The 14,822-nt window shown below is 45.2% G+C and overlaps 1 protein-coding gene across 2 annotated transcripts in view; it reads left to right on the top strand.

The window, feature by feature from the left end:
- MTDH (metadherin) overlaps positions 1-14,822 on the top strand; it is a 462,606-nt gene that overhangs the window by 86,103 nt on the left and 361,681 nt on the right. For both annotated transcript variants that reach the window (XM_069621403.1, XM_069621404.1), the window contains exon 2: positions 12,554-12,658. In XM_069621403.1, coding sequence (XP_069477504.1) covers positions 12,554-12,658 — 105 coding nt within the window. The remainder of the gene's footprint in view (positions 1-12,553; positions 12,659-14,822) is intronic.

Raw genomic sequence — 14,822 nt, forward strand, 5'->3', positions numbered from 1 at the left:
AAAGTGTAAGCGAACTATGGGGTTCCCCAGACTGAAAGGGCATTCACCATGTGGCCACTGCGTTAATTGTGGGCCAACAAGTAGAAGCACAGAAGTGATACTAGGACTAGAAAGACCATGGGTACAACAAGAGTTCACAAATTGTAACACCAGTAACGTAGTTTACGCTATTTGGTGTCCATGCCAGAAAATGTATATAGGGATGACAACACGCAGAATTAAGATCAGAATTTTGGAACATAGAAGTTGTATTCAAAATAAAGTAGTACTAGCACCCCTCGTAAACCATTTCATGATGTCAAACCATACAAGTGAAGATCTAAAGTGGACGGTTTTGATGCATATGCCACCATTTACACACAGTCCACAAGTAGAAGATTATATGCCAAAGAACAATGGCTTATTTTTTTGTGATATACTGCTAATACAGGACTCAACGAGCAGGTAGAGTGGCAGAATCTCTCACAAAGATAGACCTGAATCTGTATAATTAAGATCCTGTAAAGGTTAACTAGTTTACACAGTATTAAAACCACCATATTCTTTAAAGAGTGGTAAAATAAATACAAATTTAATAATGAGTTTCTACTAAAAGCTTGAGATTACAACAGTGATTAAGAGTATTTGAATATAACTAAATACGAGTACCAACACTGTAGTAGTCTTGTAGAAGCACTACTAAAGAACCCTGTTCATAATAAATATATTAATATAGCAAGAATAAATAGAAAAGAAAACGAACCGTTAATAAGATTAAGAGTAATTGCCTAAATGCGGCGAATACTGTAGCAAGCCACAAAGAAATCATCCTTGCGACGTAAATGTAAACTCGCATAATCACAGTAAGACCGATAGCCTGAGTCAAGCCTGCATCATGCGCAGCGCGTACGTTTAACCAATCAGTATGAAGCTGCTGCTCTTTAAATAGAGTCAGCACAAATAACTAAGAGCTAGACTAATACTGTCAACCCGCACGCCAGACGTCCGTTTAAGAGCAAAATTATCAGGTAAGCCCGGAAGTAGTATCTTTGAAATTTATAGTAATTTCTGCATGTAGGACGTGATGGAGAGACTTTTAAAAGTATGCATTTGAAGCATACAAAGACCTGTTTTAAGTTGTATCTGAACCACGGTGGTGCAATTAGCAATTTGCATCTTGATTGTTTATTAGTTACCGGACGTACCCTTACTATTCCTAGGATTGGTCCTTACTACTGCTAGTGATTAGTCCTACCTAGAGAAGCCATTACATTGTTTGACAAACATAAGCTGAATGGGACTTACCATCACAGCACTGATATTAACTTTAAGAAACGCTCTAACGCGTGTTTCATTCTTCGCTTTATTTCCAGAGTGCTATCGACACACTTTGAAGTCCGCAGCAACAAAAAAAGGGTAATAAAACCACTACAGACAACGTGCGGAAGAACTCGCATATCAATTATGCAATGTAAGTTCTAAATAAGCTATACTGTTTAGAATGAACTTCAGTATCCCAGTAAAAGTGTTTAAAACCAGCTATTTGACTGGACATAAAACGCCTAGGGTTCAGTAGTAGTCACACCCCACATAAGGATGAACTAGACCACAACTAGGTTTGAGAGGTGCAGAATAGTTGTAGACATGACCAACTAGACTAGCAGTTTAATACACATGTACAGACTAAATAGATTAACTACAGGTTAGCACCCTGGTCTAATTATAATATTAGATAAAGATGCTATACAGTAATACAACAGTTGAAGACTTTCAAGAAGTGGGAGTATCAAGTGTTTAATGTTTTGTATATTTTGCTTCGACAGATGAATGTTTACTAAGAAGACCTCTACTTAACCGAAGAATGGCTGATTAAGTAACATTCTCACTTAAGCAAATAAGATGGAGATTAGAACTCCGTTTAGATGGCTGTAGTAAGGACAGCGTTAATAGCTGTACCGGTTGTGTTTTACCTAGAGGTCAAGAAGATCCATAAGCCTTGGAACCTTTCAAGATCAGAAAGAACGTTTCAATCTTTTATCTGCTGTGTCCAGCTTCCCCTGAAGTTCTCTCAAGAAAATCTGAATTGTTATGATGGAACGAAACATGTTGGGTATGAGAACTCTGTAAAATAAACAGCGTAAAGCATTGTTGCAAACTAGCAATACTAGAACCTAACTGGACTAACCAGTAGGATTCATGAAATAAGTGCAATTTACGATGTTAGCAATCTACCCTTGAAATAAGGGGAACGTTTATTTATACCTGCAGCATTTAGGATGTTTTTATATAAACATAAAACTGAAATTTTGAGTTTTCAAATTTGAACTATACGAAAGTTAGATTTGCACTTTATACCACTTTGCTACATTAATAACAAAGATCAATTTACTGCATCTCTGCTTTTCCTAGACTTGTTTTAAGTAATTGTTGTATGTTTAACAAAAATATTGTCTTTATGACCTAATGAAATTGCGTTAAGTGTTCTTGTATGCACTCTAGCAGTCTTGTACTTGTAGAGAGATTGTGGCTCGAAGTCTATCGACCAGTAGGTAGCACAACACTTAGGCAAATGAGTCCTTTATTTATGAAACAGACGCAAGTTATTTAATGGGGAAGAATCTCTTAGCCTTTAAACTAACCCCATTGTCTTCACCTGTGAAATGCAGTACTGCCATGGTACCACCTCCACACGCTGCCACACCAAATCCAACCACTGCAATGCTCTCAGAAAGTTTGTTCCTTTCTTAGAAAATCTGCCTCAACTAATACTGTAACCACACAGCCTACTTCTGTGGGGCACAAAATCCCATCAGCTACTTTGCAAGCGATGAAAGAGGCAGTTGATTCATATCTTTCAAAGACACCACTACACTGTATATGCAACACACCACTCTGCAGGGGTGAGCAATTTCAAACTGCTTTTGAAGCAGTTATCAAGGAGCATGAGAAACACTGTGCTCTACCTTAGATTTAACACGTGCAACATCGTTCACCTGCACCTCCATATTACTGCTTGACGCCTCTTCCCTCATTTCCTTCCCCACCTTAATTAATCTTATAGAATGTAAAGTAGATGGACTCCATAAGATACTCCAACATTATGTTTAGCATTTTCGATTTTTATCCCCGGCAGCCCAAATTATCGGCCCATGCAAAGCGAGAGCGGATAACGAGGGCTCTGGACTGTTACCCTTCCCCATTCCAGCCCTTGCAAAGGGGATGAAGGCCATTAGCACCCCGGGTTGCCGAAGCAGTAACCCGGAGTGCTAAAAAAAAAAAGGGGGGGCTTCCCGCTGTAGGGTGGGTAGGAAGATGGCGGCAGGGACAGCCGAAATCAGGCAGCTTGGAATGTGGACTTGTACCAGTGGTTCAAGCCCGCGTGCCTACTACCCACCCGATTGGCTGTCTCCCCCGCCCACACTGCTAATGTACAATTGTATATTAGACAAAAAATATAAACTAAAGAGAAGTTTTCACCCCAAATATTTTTCTCTAGCATACAATAAGGACCATAAGCTACAGACCTTTATACTTAGCCACGGTTTCCAGTGTCCCCTTTCGAAGGGATTGTGTCCTCCGACGTATTCCTTATCTTAGATAGAAATCCTTCAGCTTTGCTGGCCTCGGAAAATTTTTTCGCCAGAGGGCGCTGCGCGTCGATGATCGCCGAGTCGATGACCCTCGACGGCCTCCGTGCCGACGTCGACGTCATCCTGCCTATAAAGGCCGCGCGCAGCGTCCGTTGCTCAGTTCCGTTTTTCCGCGCTTCGTTGTGCCTCGGAACACCGTTGCTCAGTTCTCGTCAAGATAACGTATATAATAACTACTATTTACCTCGATATCGATGGCATCCTCCTCCGACCCGACGACCCCTCGGTCCGGTTTCAAAAAGTGCCGAGACTGCGGGAAGAAAATGTCGTTGACGGACCCTCACAGGGTCTGTTTGTGGTGTCTGGGAATCACGCACCAGAGTTCGGAGTGTGAGGAATGCCTTTCCATGACGGCGAAAGCCTTGAAGGAGCGTAGGGGGAAGCTCGAGAGAGGTAGGTCAACTTTAACTTCCTCGAAAGCTTCTTCGGTAGAGTCGAGACGTTCGTCTCCTCACCATAAAAAACACTCTCGATCTAGATCACGAAGTGGCTCCCACCACTCGTCGACATCGAGACACTCGAAGAAGAGACGTAGGAGATCCCCTTCGTCATCTTCGTCGAGTTCTCCTGAGAGAGTTCATTGCCCCACAAAACGCAGCTCGCAAGCTGAGTGGGAGGAATTCAGGAAAAAGATGCTAAGCGTCTTCGAGAAAGCGGCCTCGTCCCCCTCGAAGACAGCTGAGGGTGATACCCCGGGTAAAAAACCCAAAAAATCTAAACGCCGCGAGTCGCAGTACCCGGCGGAAAAGTCAACCCGAAAGCGCCTCGAGCCATCGGGAGATAAAGCATCATCGACGCCATCGTCGAAAACTCCTTCGAAACAGAGGTCGGCGCCATCGACGCCGTTGTCGAAGGATTCATCGGCGCATCAGTCGATCGAGTCGACGCCGACGTCGACGCCGATATCGACGCCGGTGAAGGAAAGAACCACGGCTACTCCACAGCCAACGGTTAGACAAAAGACCTCCGACTCGACGCCGAGAACGTCGACGTCGTTCTCGAGCAAGACTCCGATCCTTTCGAGTTCTTCGAGGCCTAGTACACATTTCTCGACGCTTTTCACGGCGCCTTCGAGTACTTTCACGTCGGTGTCGACGACATCGACGTTTTCAAGGCCTGTGATGATGGCTCCTTCTGCATTGGAAATGGGGTTTATACCATTCCAAAAACCAATGTATCCCCCTTTAACCTCGATTTTTGAGGAAAGGGAGGATTCAGACCAAGATATTGATTTACAGAGGACCACATCACCAGAGCCAGAGACTTTCGCCTCTGAGGAAGGAAGATTAAAAAATCTTCAGGATGCACTTCAGGAAGCTAGTGGCTTGGACACTTCTCCTGAAGCAGAATTTATCAAACCAGACCCAGGAGAACATGCGGAGACTCCATATAGAGCTCTGATGTCTAGAATCATAGAATTTATGGGTTGGTCTGCACCTTCTCCTGCCTTTCAGCAGGATGACCTCACTGACATACTGGACAAGGGCCCACAGGAGGATCCTGTGGTTCCATTTCACTCTGCTCTACAGAGAAGGATTTTGACAAACTGGGAAACGCCAGAAATTATCCCGGCAGTAAATAAAAAACTGTCAACAAAATACAGGGTGGCTAGTTCTGACCCTGAATATTTGTCAAAACACCCTACTCCTGAGAGCTTGGTTGTACAGGCTGCAACCTCATCAGGCAGCACATCCGCATACCCCACTGCTCCGCAGGATAGGGATGACAAAAAGTATGATGCCATGGCTAAGAAGGTTTTTTCTGCCTGTAGCATGGCGTTAAAGTCTATTAACGCGACCTGTACGCTCGCTAGGTTCAGCCACACCCTTTGGGAGTGCGCTTCATCAGCGGCTGACTGCCTCCAAGAAGGAGAGGAAAGGGACGCATTTTTAAACATCATCAGGGATGGTAAAGATGCGATGTGCGAGACCCTACAAACTGGCCTAGATTCTGCTGACAGTATCAGCAGGGCCATGGCGGCAAGTACCACAATCCGCAGGCATGCGTGGTTGAGGAAGTCTGGTTTTGCCTCTGACGTGCAGACCAGGCTTTTGAATATGCCCTTTGACGGTTCTACCCTCTTTGGAAAGAAGGCGGATGACAGTTTGGAGAAACTGCAAACGTCCAAGGCAGCAGCCAAGTCATTGGGAGCTGCTATCCGTCAGAATACCTTTCGTCCTTCGGGATCATCGTGGAGAGGACGGTCCTTTCGTTACTATTCCTCATATGGAAGGGGCAGGGGACGACCGGCTCAAAGAGGCCAAGGAAGATTTACCCGTGGTGGACGGGGTAGGGGAAAGAAAGCCGCACCCGCAGGAGCAGGAGCCACTTTACCTTCGGCAACTGCATCAGCCGCTTCAAAACCACTCTGAGGTCTCCCCTCACAGAACACCAGTAGGGGGCAGGTTAACTCACCATCTGACGGAATGGCAGGCTATTACGTCAGATGCTTGGGCTCTGGAGACAGTGGCCCAAGGTTACTGCCTGCCCTTCCTACATATCCCTCAGAGTCATCCACCGGGGAACAACCCTTTGAAGCTTCCAGATCCGCTCCTCTTGCAGGAGGTTTTAGACCTGCTAGAGAAAGGTGCCATAGAACTGGTACCTGTAGCGGAAAGGAACAAGGGTTGGTACTCCCCCTACTTCATAATACCGAAGAAGGACGGAGGACTGAGACCCATCTTAGACTTACGGGAATTGAACAAATTCCTCCGAAAGGACAAGTTCAAGATGGTGACTCTCTCTCAGATCCTTCAGGCCCTCCAGCTTCAGGACTGGTTGGTATCTCTAGACCTCCAGGACGCTTATTTCCATGTGCCGATCCATCCCAGGCACAGGAGATACCTGAGGTTCGCAATTGGCAGCTCTCATTATCAATTTCGAGTTCTGCCATTTGGGCTAACCTCCGCCCCGAGGGTCTTTACCAAGCTAATGTCGGTTGTGGCTGCAAGTCTAAGGAGGGAAGGGATTCATGTCTACCCTTACCTAGACGATTGGTTGATCAGAGCTGTATCTTCGGAACAGGCTCAGAGACAACTAGATTATGTTTGCCACTTCCTTCACAAGCTGGGCTTCTCCCTCAATTTAAAGAAGTCACAGATGATACCATCACAGAGACTCCAATTCATTGGAGCAGTCCTGGACACTTCCCTGGGAAAAGCCTTGCCACCAGAGGTGAGGGCTCGAGATATTCTGCAGATGGTCATCAGATTTCAGAATGCCCAATATCTCCCAGCCTACGACTTTCTGAGGTTGCTAGGCCTCATGGCATCCTGCATATTCCTCGTGCCGGAGGCTCGCCTGAGAATGAGATCCCTCCAGTGGGCACTGAGAACTCAGTGGTCACAGTTCTCAGGAAGGATGACAGATCTCCTTCGGATCCCGGTCAAAGTAGCCCGAGACCTTCAGTGGTGGGCCTGTCGGGAGAACATCCTGAAAGGAGAAATGTTTTGGCAACCATGGCCGGAGATAACAGTAGTCACGGATGCCTCACTCACGGGGTGGGGAGCTCACGCCAACGACTTGACCATCAGCGGTCGTTGGTCTCCATCGGAGTCCAGACTACATATCAACCTGTTGGAGCTGAGAGCCATCAGACTAGCGCTGAAGGCTTTTCTGCCGTCTGTACGGGGAAGAAACGTCCTAATAATGACGGACAATACAGTGGCCATGCACTACCTCAACAAAAGAGGAGGCGTAGGCTCACTACCACTGTGCAGAGAGGCGATGCAGCTCTGGTTTTGGGCAATTCAGGAAGGAATCTCTCTATCGGCAATTCACCTAGCCGGAGAGAAGAACTTGACAGCGGACGCTCTGAGCAGGCAGAGCACAGTCTCTCACGAGTGGGAGATAGCTCAGGAAGTCCTTCAAGAGATCTTCGCCCTTTGGGGAACCCCTCAAGTGGATCTGTTCGCCACCAGTATCAACAGGAAGTGCGACAGATTTTGCTCAAGGGAATTTCCCCCGAGAGGAGCTCTAGGAGATGCGTTCGTAGTGGACTGGGAGTTCCCACTTCTGTACGCGTTCCCTCCGGTCCCTGTCATTCCTCAAATGATCAGGAGGTTGAGAAGGTTTCGGAAGACCATGATCCTAATTGCCCCGGATTGGGCCAGGAGAACGTGGTACCCGGACCTTCTAGACATGTCCATCTGCCCTCCAATTCGACTGCCATACAGAGAGGATCTTCTCTCGCAGAAGGAAGGTCAGGTTCTCCATCCAGCCATCAAGACCCTCAACCTTCACGCTTGGTGTCTGAAAGGTTGAGGTACAAGGATTGGGACCTTCCGGATGATGTTATGGAGGTGTTGCTTTCGGCCAGAAGGCCGGCAACTAAAACTCTATACCGCTGCCGTTGGAACAAATTTTGCAGCTGGTGCAGAGAAAAGAATATTGAACCCTTTTCTTGTGGTACACCTATGGTGTTGTCATTCTTACTTTACCTGGCTAATTCAGGCCTACAGGTTGGCACAATTAAGGGCTATCTCGCAGCGCTATCAATCTTTAAGCGCACTGCAGAGGAGCCTTCATACTTCAAAATTCCATTGGTAATACAATACCTAAAAGGATTAACTAATGTTTATCCCCCGAAACCTTTTCAAGTTCCCTTATGGGATTTAAACCTAATTTTAAACTTCCTAAAGGGTGCCCCTTTTGAACCACTACACTCTTGTTCATTGAAGCTTCTCACCCTCAAAACTGTTTTGCTAATAGCATTGACATCTGCTAGAAGGGTTAGCGAGTTGCAAGCCTTATCGTGTAAACCTCCACATACAATCTTTTACAAGGACAAAGTTGTTCTTCAGGTGAAGCCTAACTTCCTCCCGAAGGTAGTCTCGGAGTTTCACATCACTCAGAAGATTATATTACCTTCTTTCTACCCTCCTCCTCATCCGGGGAAGGAGGAAGAGAGACTGCACAGGCTGGACCCTAAGCGAGCCTTGAGCTTCTATATCAGCAGATTGGCTAAGATCAGACAAGCAGACCAACTCTTTGTAGGTTATGCAGGACATAAGTTGGGCCTTCCAATAACAAAACAAACCATCTCCAGATGGATTATTTTAGCCATTCTGGAGTGCTACAAATTGGCAGGAAAGGAGCCTCCTCAAAATCTAAGGGCTCATTCTACCAGGGGTATCGCAACATCCTCAGCCCTTCAAAGAGGGGTGCCAATTCGAGATATATGTGCGGCTGCCACATGGTCGTCCGCACATACATTTACCAAATTCTATAGCCTGGATTCCTCCTCTAGTCAAGAAACTAGATTCGGCAAGGCTGTGTTACACTCTGTCCATTCTGGAAGGGTAACATAACTTTTATTACTCCCGCCTCCAGTCACAATACCACTGCTATGGGAGTCTATCTAAGATAAGGAATACGTCGGAGGACACAATCCCTTCGAAGAACTAGTTACTCTTACCTTGTAACGTTCTTTCGATGGGATGTTCCTCCGACGTATTCCTTATCGACCCTCCCATCCATCCCCGCAGTATGACTTCCTGTGGGTTTGCAGCCTATGCTCCTTCAAGGTGATTAGTCTAATCCAAAAACATTACGGGGGACTACAAAACGGAACTGAGCAACGGACGCTGCGCGCGGCCTTTATAGGCAGGATGACGTCGACGTCGGCACGGAGGCCGTCGAGGGTCATCGACTCGGCGATCATCGACGCGCAGCGCCCTCTGGCGAAAAAATTTTCCGAGGCCAGCAAAGCTGAAGGATTTCTATCTAAGATAAGGAATACGTCGGAGGAACATCCCATCGAAAGAACGTTACAAGGTAAGAGTAACTAGTTCTTCTACGCCATGGATCATTAAAATACCTGGATAGCACGTGCACACCATCGCACAGGGCAGTACTTGTACCCTTTTTTTAAATTTTATATTTATAACACTCCCTCAATACCTCCTTTCAAACAGTCACACATCCATCCACCAATCACTCCCAAAAACTGTACATATAACCCTATGACCATATTAATCTTCCACACACCAACTACCACTTAATATTTTATAAATCCTTTGCATCTATTTACACAAAACGATTGTACACAATGCTCCTATAAATGTACATATGCATTGTGCAGTGATAGAAGTGCATAAATAAAATGGGTAGTACGGATGGGCAAATACTCATTAGAACCCAGGAGGGAAATGCCAAGGTGGGACGCCACTAATAGGTTTTTAGAAGTGAAAATGATTCATTGGGCATAGGATTTGCCCATGCCGCATTCCCCAATGAGCAAATCGGAGTACGCATTTGCCAAGGACCAGGCCCACTATCCAGACACGAAATGCATATCACTAGTATTTCTACTGACATTCTTACTTCAAAAAAATAAAACGCAAGACATATTTCCAACAACATGCTTTCTGGTCCTTGCTAACTGCTCAGCACGCAAGTTTGTTGTAGTTTAGTCCACCACTTCAAGCTGTAAACCGCAAGCACAAAATGTTTTCCCCATTAAAAACCTACTTCTTGGGCCATGCCACATTCCCCAATAAGCAAAATACAGTACACATTTCTCTGTGCCGTTGGCCAGGCCTGTTGCCCACCAATGTTATATCACTGTGTTGGGTACTTAAATTTTTTTTAACCTTTTTATTTAATAGTTCGTAGTTAATCAACAAATGCATTTCAATGAGACTAAATTACAATCAAATTGCAAAATTCATAACATTTGGGTAATACAGAAATCCAGCAGAATGCATAAAAAATACTGCAACCAATCATTAAAACTAAACACTATTTACAATCTTATAATGGAACTATAACTCAACAAACAAGACAACAATAAAACATAGAACTCGCAGCCCCAAACCTCCACAGAACCTTCCCTCCCTAACAAACAGCCAAAATCGGACACATTTATCTAGCCGTATGAATTGTTAAAAGGTCCCCATATCCGAGAGTAGCGACCCTCCCGTCCCTGTTTGAAGAACATAACTTTTTCATAATTCGACAAGGTCTGTACATCCAACAACCACTCCTCCACCTAAGGCTTCTTTCTTGTCTTCCAAATACGTAATGTTTGCTTTGCCGCTAGTACCAAAACCCTATTTATCTACCTTGCGACCATTTCCAACCTTGTGGACCAGGTGAAGTCTGGCTGCCCGCTTTGGTCGATGGGTTATTTCATCAGGAGTTGGAAGGAGCACGAAATACCTGGTTGTTCTCCGTTGGTAGGGCAGTGACCCTTCAACCAAGGGGAAAGCCCTGCTTCAGCTCTACTGCCTGCAAAACTAGGACAGAAAGAAGAGAGCGGAAAGAGAAAAAAGGGAAAGTATGCCAGTGTTTTGGTACTTACAAAAGGTTAAAACTGTTTAACAGGAATTGCCAGTGGATTTGTTGAAAGAAATGTGAACTATAGATTTGTAATGGGTTTTAAAAACTAAGCGTATCTTTCAAATGTAAAACATGTAGTAATGGGTAAATGTCGGGGCTGTGAGATGAAAGAGGCATCCTATTCCTTGGTTTGCATTTTTGTAACTGGGTGAAACCGTTCTGGAAGGAGAAAATGGAGCGATTGAGATGCTGGATGAACCCTTCCTAGAAAGCCCAGGGGGTGAGGGGTGTGGGTGGGGTTGGTAATGCTGCATTGATTGATTGAATGAAATGGACCAGGGCAACACTGGTATCCAACAATGGCTGTCAATATCTCTGCCTGTCAAAAGGCAAATGCTCCGAATATTTAAGAACCTTAAAAAACCAAGTGTCGGGAATTGGATTGTGCAAATAGTAACCCTGCCAACATATGCAAAGGAATTGTTTAAGTGGACATGGTGATTCGGTATTATGAGCTGTGGGCTTCATTTACGCAGCTGCATGTGAGATCTGATTAAAGTGCTTCTAGTCCCGGTGTGCTTTGTTTTCGAATGCTTCACAACTGAAACAGTTCTGTTACACAATGCAGTATGCGTTACATACTGTGGTCCTTGGTTATTATAGACTGAACTTATAATGTACAAGATTCGGCCATGCTATGAATTTTTTTCAATTGTATTTTTTAATTTGCGAGCTGTGGTTTGCTTGGAGAGTGACTTGTGTCCCATCAGCGCTATTCCGAACTTGGTCTGCAAGAGCATAGAAAAGGGCACAGCAAAGGGGGAGAAAGGTTAAACGCTCAAAGATGTGTATAGATACAGGGAATGAGGCTTCGGAATGGAGTTTGGAATAGCAAACCAGAGTAGTGTGTGCTGATGAGTCTGCAACATTTGGCTCTGTTTTGGATTACATCTCCCATCAGCCGTAGTTGGCATAGTCCATGCTGAGGGATACTGGGAATCGTGGTCCAAAACTGCTTGAAAGCCACAGATTACAGAATCTGATCTATGTAGTAGTCTAGTATATTCCTTCTGTGGTTATTATATGATTACTTATTGTTTATTACGTGTTTTGCATAGTAAGGATTCCCAGCCTGGCTGGTGAATTCAGAGCTTAAAGCAGGGGGCACACATTTGCAAGGCTTGAAATGCCCGGGTTTTGTTTCCTTAGCATGTCCATTTAGTATTTATCACTGAACACTCAGTTGTTCCTCATATTTTTTTTCTGTTTGTCCACACCCAGTTGAATCAGAGGGTAGTATATTTTATCGATTTGGTATCCCCCTATGAACCCTCAAACCTTTTACTGTTCCCCTCTTACAAGCCATTAGAGTTGTGCTACCTGAGGAGCTCTGCTACCTCTCATTGACCTGAAATGTTCTGAATTAATTGCACTTCTATGGGTGGAAGCACAGACTTAGGAGAACTATCCTTTTGTGGTTGGGGCGATTGTGGGGTTTTGGCTTTTTTTGTTTTAGTTTTGGCTTTGGAATAATTTCATGTAAAACGATTTGTGATTCTTGACGTCTTTCTTTTATGCAAAATAATTTTGCGCACTTTAGTGTTTGTGTAAATGTTTAAACTCTTAAACTTTTGCCTTCACAGTCTGCGGAACAGTCTGTCCCTGAATTGTCCGAAGAGGAAGTTATTGAATCTTATCAGAAAGAAACTCTTAAGCTTGCACGTGATGCAGAGAAGAAAATTGAGAAGGTTAGTTGTTTTCTGACACTGTACATGGCTAAATTACAAAAATGTTAGGCTTGAAGGGAATGTGCTATCACCAATCCACTTTTATTAATGAAAGGTGTTGATTTGAGGTTGTTATGCACCTTTTTCCATAGTTAACCTCTTCAGTACAGGTAGTAGTTATCTGATAAATCTTGCACATGTTTATTTGCCAAAAGCCTGTAGTCGTACATCTTTAATTTTACACTGTAAAACCTGCCCAAGAATGAATTTCCCACAAACCGTTGACTGTCGTTCCCACATATGTCTCCCTTTCAAACTAGTTATGGTGTCAAAAGCAAGTGAGCATTGCCATTTTTAATGAATCTAACAACAAGATTATTTTAAAAAATCAAACGCATTTCAATCAAGTGTATTAGCCACTCAGACCCACATCACTGTTCCTTGAGGAGTAATACAGTCAGACAGGATTAGCAGACATGACCTTCAGTCTCTCCTCCAGCTCCTGTTTCACCTTGGGCTGTCGGTAAACTGGTGGAAATCTTCCATGATGGTCTCTCAGGACTTGACTTTCCTGGGTTTTCCGTTGGAACACGATCGACTGCAGTTTACCTGACCGGGGACAGAATAATGGACCTGTTGGCCACGTGTCAGATGTGTGCGCAGTCGGAGAGCATGTCTGCCTGGTAGTTCCAGAGGCTTCTGGGCCTCATGGCCTCGTGCGTATTGGCTCTTCCCCTTGCTTGACTCAAGATGAGGCGGACGCAGATGGCTCTTCGGAGTTCTTGGCGTTGGGCTGTGGATCTGGACTCCAAGATAATATTGATTCTGGCTTTCATGAGAGTGACCTGGTGTGGTGATCGTCCTCTCAGCAACCCGTTGGTGGGTGCGGGTTTCCAAGGCCACGCTTCGATGGTGACTATCACGACGGAGTCATCACTTTTGGTGTGCGGTGCGACGTTGGATCTTCAGGTCTCCGGTTTTCAGAGCTTCAACATCTGTCGGTGTGTGCACCGATCAGGCTTCTGCTAGTTCCCGATCTGCTTCACAAGAGATCAGCAGCTGTGGCACCCCTTCCCACAATCGTTCAGCTTGGTGCCATGGTGCCCGAGTTTAGATCTTTAGAACATCTCAACCTGACTGCTGACAATATGCGCATTATTCAGGCAGCCAGGAAGCCCTCAACGAGGTCTCCGTATAAGAGCAAGTGGCTTTGGTTCTGTCACTGGTGCTTAGCCAAACAGTTGGACACCAGGGTGGCTAAGCTTGACAATGTGCTGTCCTTAGTCTCTCATCTAGCAGAGTCGGGCATTCATGTCCTGTCATGCAGGACTTATCTTTTGGCTGTGGCCGCCTACCTATCCACGGACCAGTGCTCTTTCTCACTTTCAAATCCAGTGATTAAACGGCACTTTGCGGGTCTAATGCGTCTTTACCCTCCTGTTTGCAAACCACATTCGACGTGGGATCTGAACGTGGTTCTTATGGCCTTGTGCCATAAGCGTTGGAACCAATGGCTACGGTAGATCTTAAGCACCTCTCGTGGAAGGTGGCTTTCTTGGTCGCCGTTACCTTGTCAAGGCGTGTAAGTGAGCTCCAAGCTTTGTCGGTGGCGCATCCCTTCTTGGTTTTCCACAAGGATAAGGTTGTCCTTGGGACAAATCCTTCTCTCTTACCAAAGGTGGTTTCCGATTTCCATCTAAATTGGTCAATCTCGCTGCCTGTCTTCTTTCCAAACCCAGCTTTGAAAGCTGAGAGGGTTTTGCATTGCCTGTATGTTAGAAGAGCTCTTAAATTTTATCTGAACTTAGGAGTTCTTAACTTTTGTTGACCTTTGGTAACCAGCAAGGCAAGCAGGCCTCCAAAGTGACCATCTCCAGATGGATTGCTGCCTGTATTACAGAGTCATGCACTATTCAGGGTCTACAGCCTCCTAAAGGCATTCATGCACACCTGGTACAGGGCAAGGCTGCTGATGTTGCCTTTCAAAAGTATGTCCCCTGGGGACCATCGCGAAAGCATTACTGCTTGGACTTGAGCTCCAGGTCTGATGCTCATTTTGGCCAGGTTGTGCTGAAAAACCTTTTTCAGTAAGGGGGTTTCCATCCACCCATAGTTCCTGCGAGGGGTGCTTGGGAATCTCCCATAAGTATGGAGGAAAGGGGACGGGATGTTGGAGTATAACCAG

The sequence above is a fragment of the Ambystoma mexicanum genome, chromosome 5q, assembly GCF_040938575.1.
Source record: "Ambystoma mexicanum isolate Mex_15411 chromosome 5q, UKY_AmexF1_1, whole genome shotgun sequence".
NCBI classification, from domain to species: Eukaryota; Metazoa; Chordata; class Amphibia; order Caudata; family Ambystomatidae; genus Ambystoma; species Ambystoma mexicanum.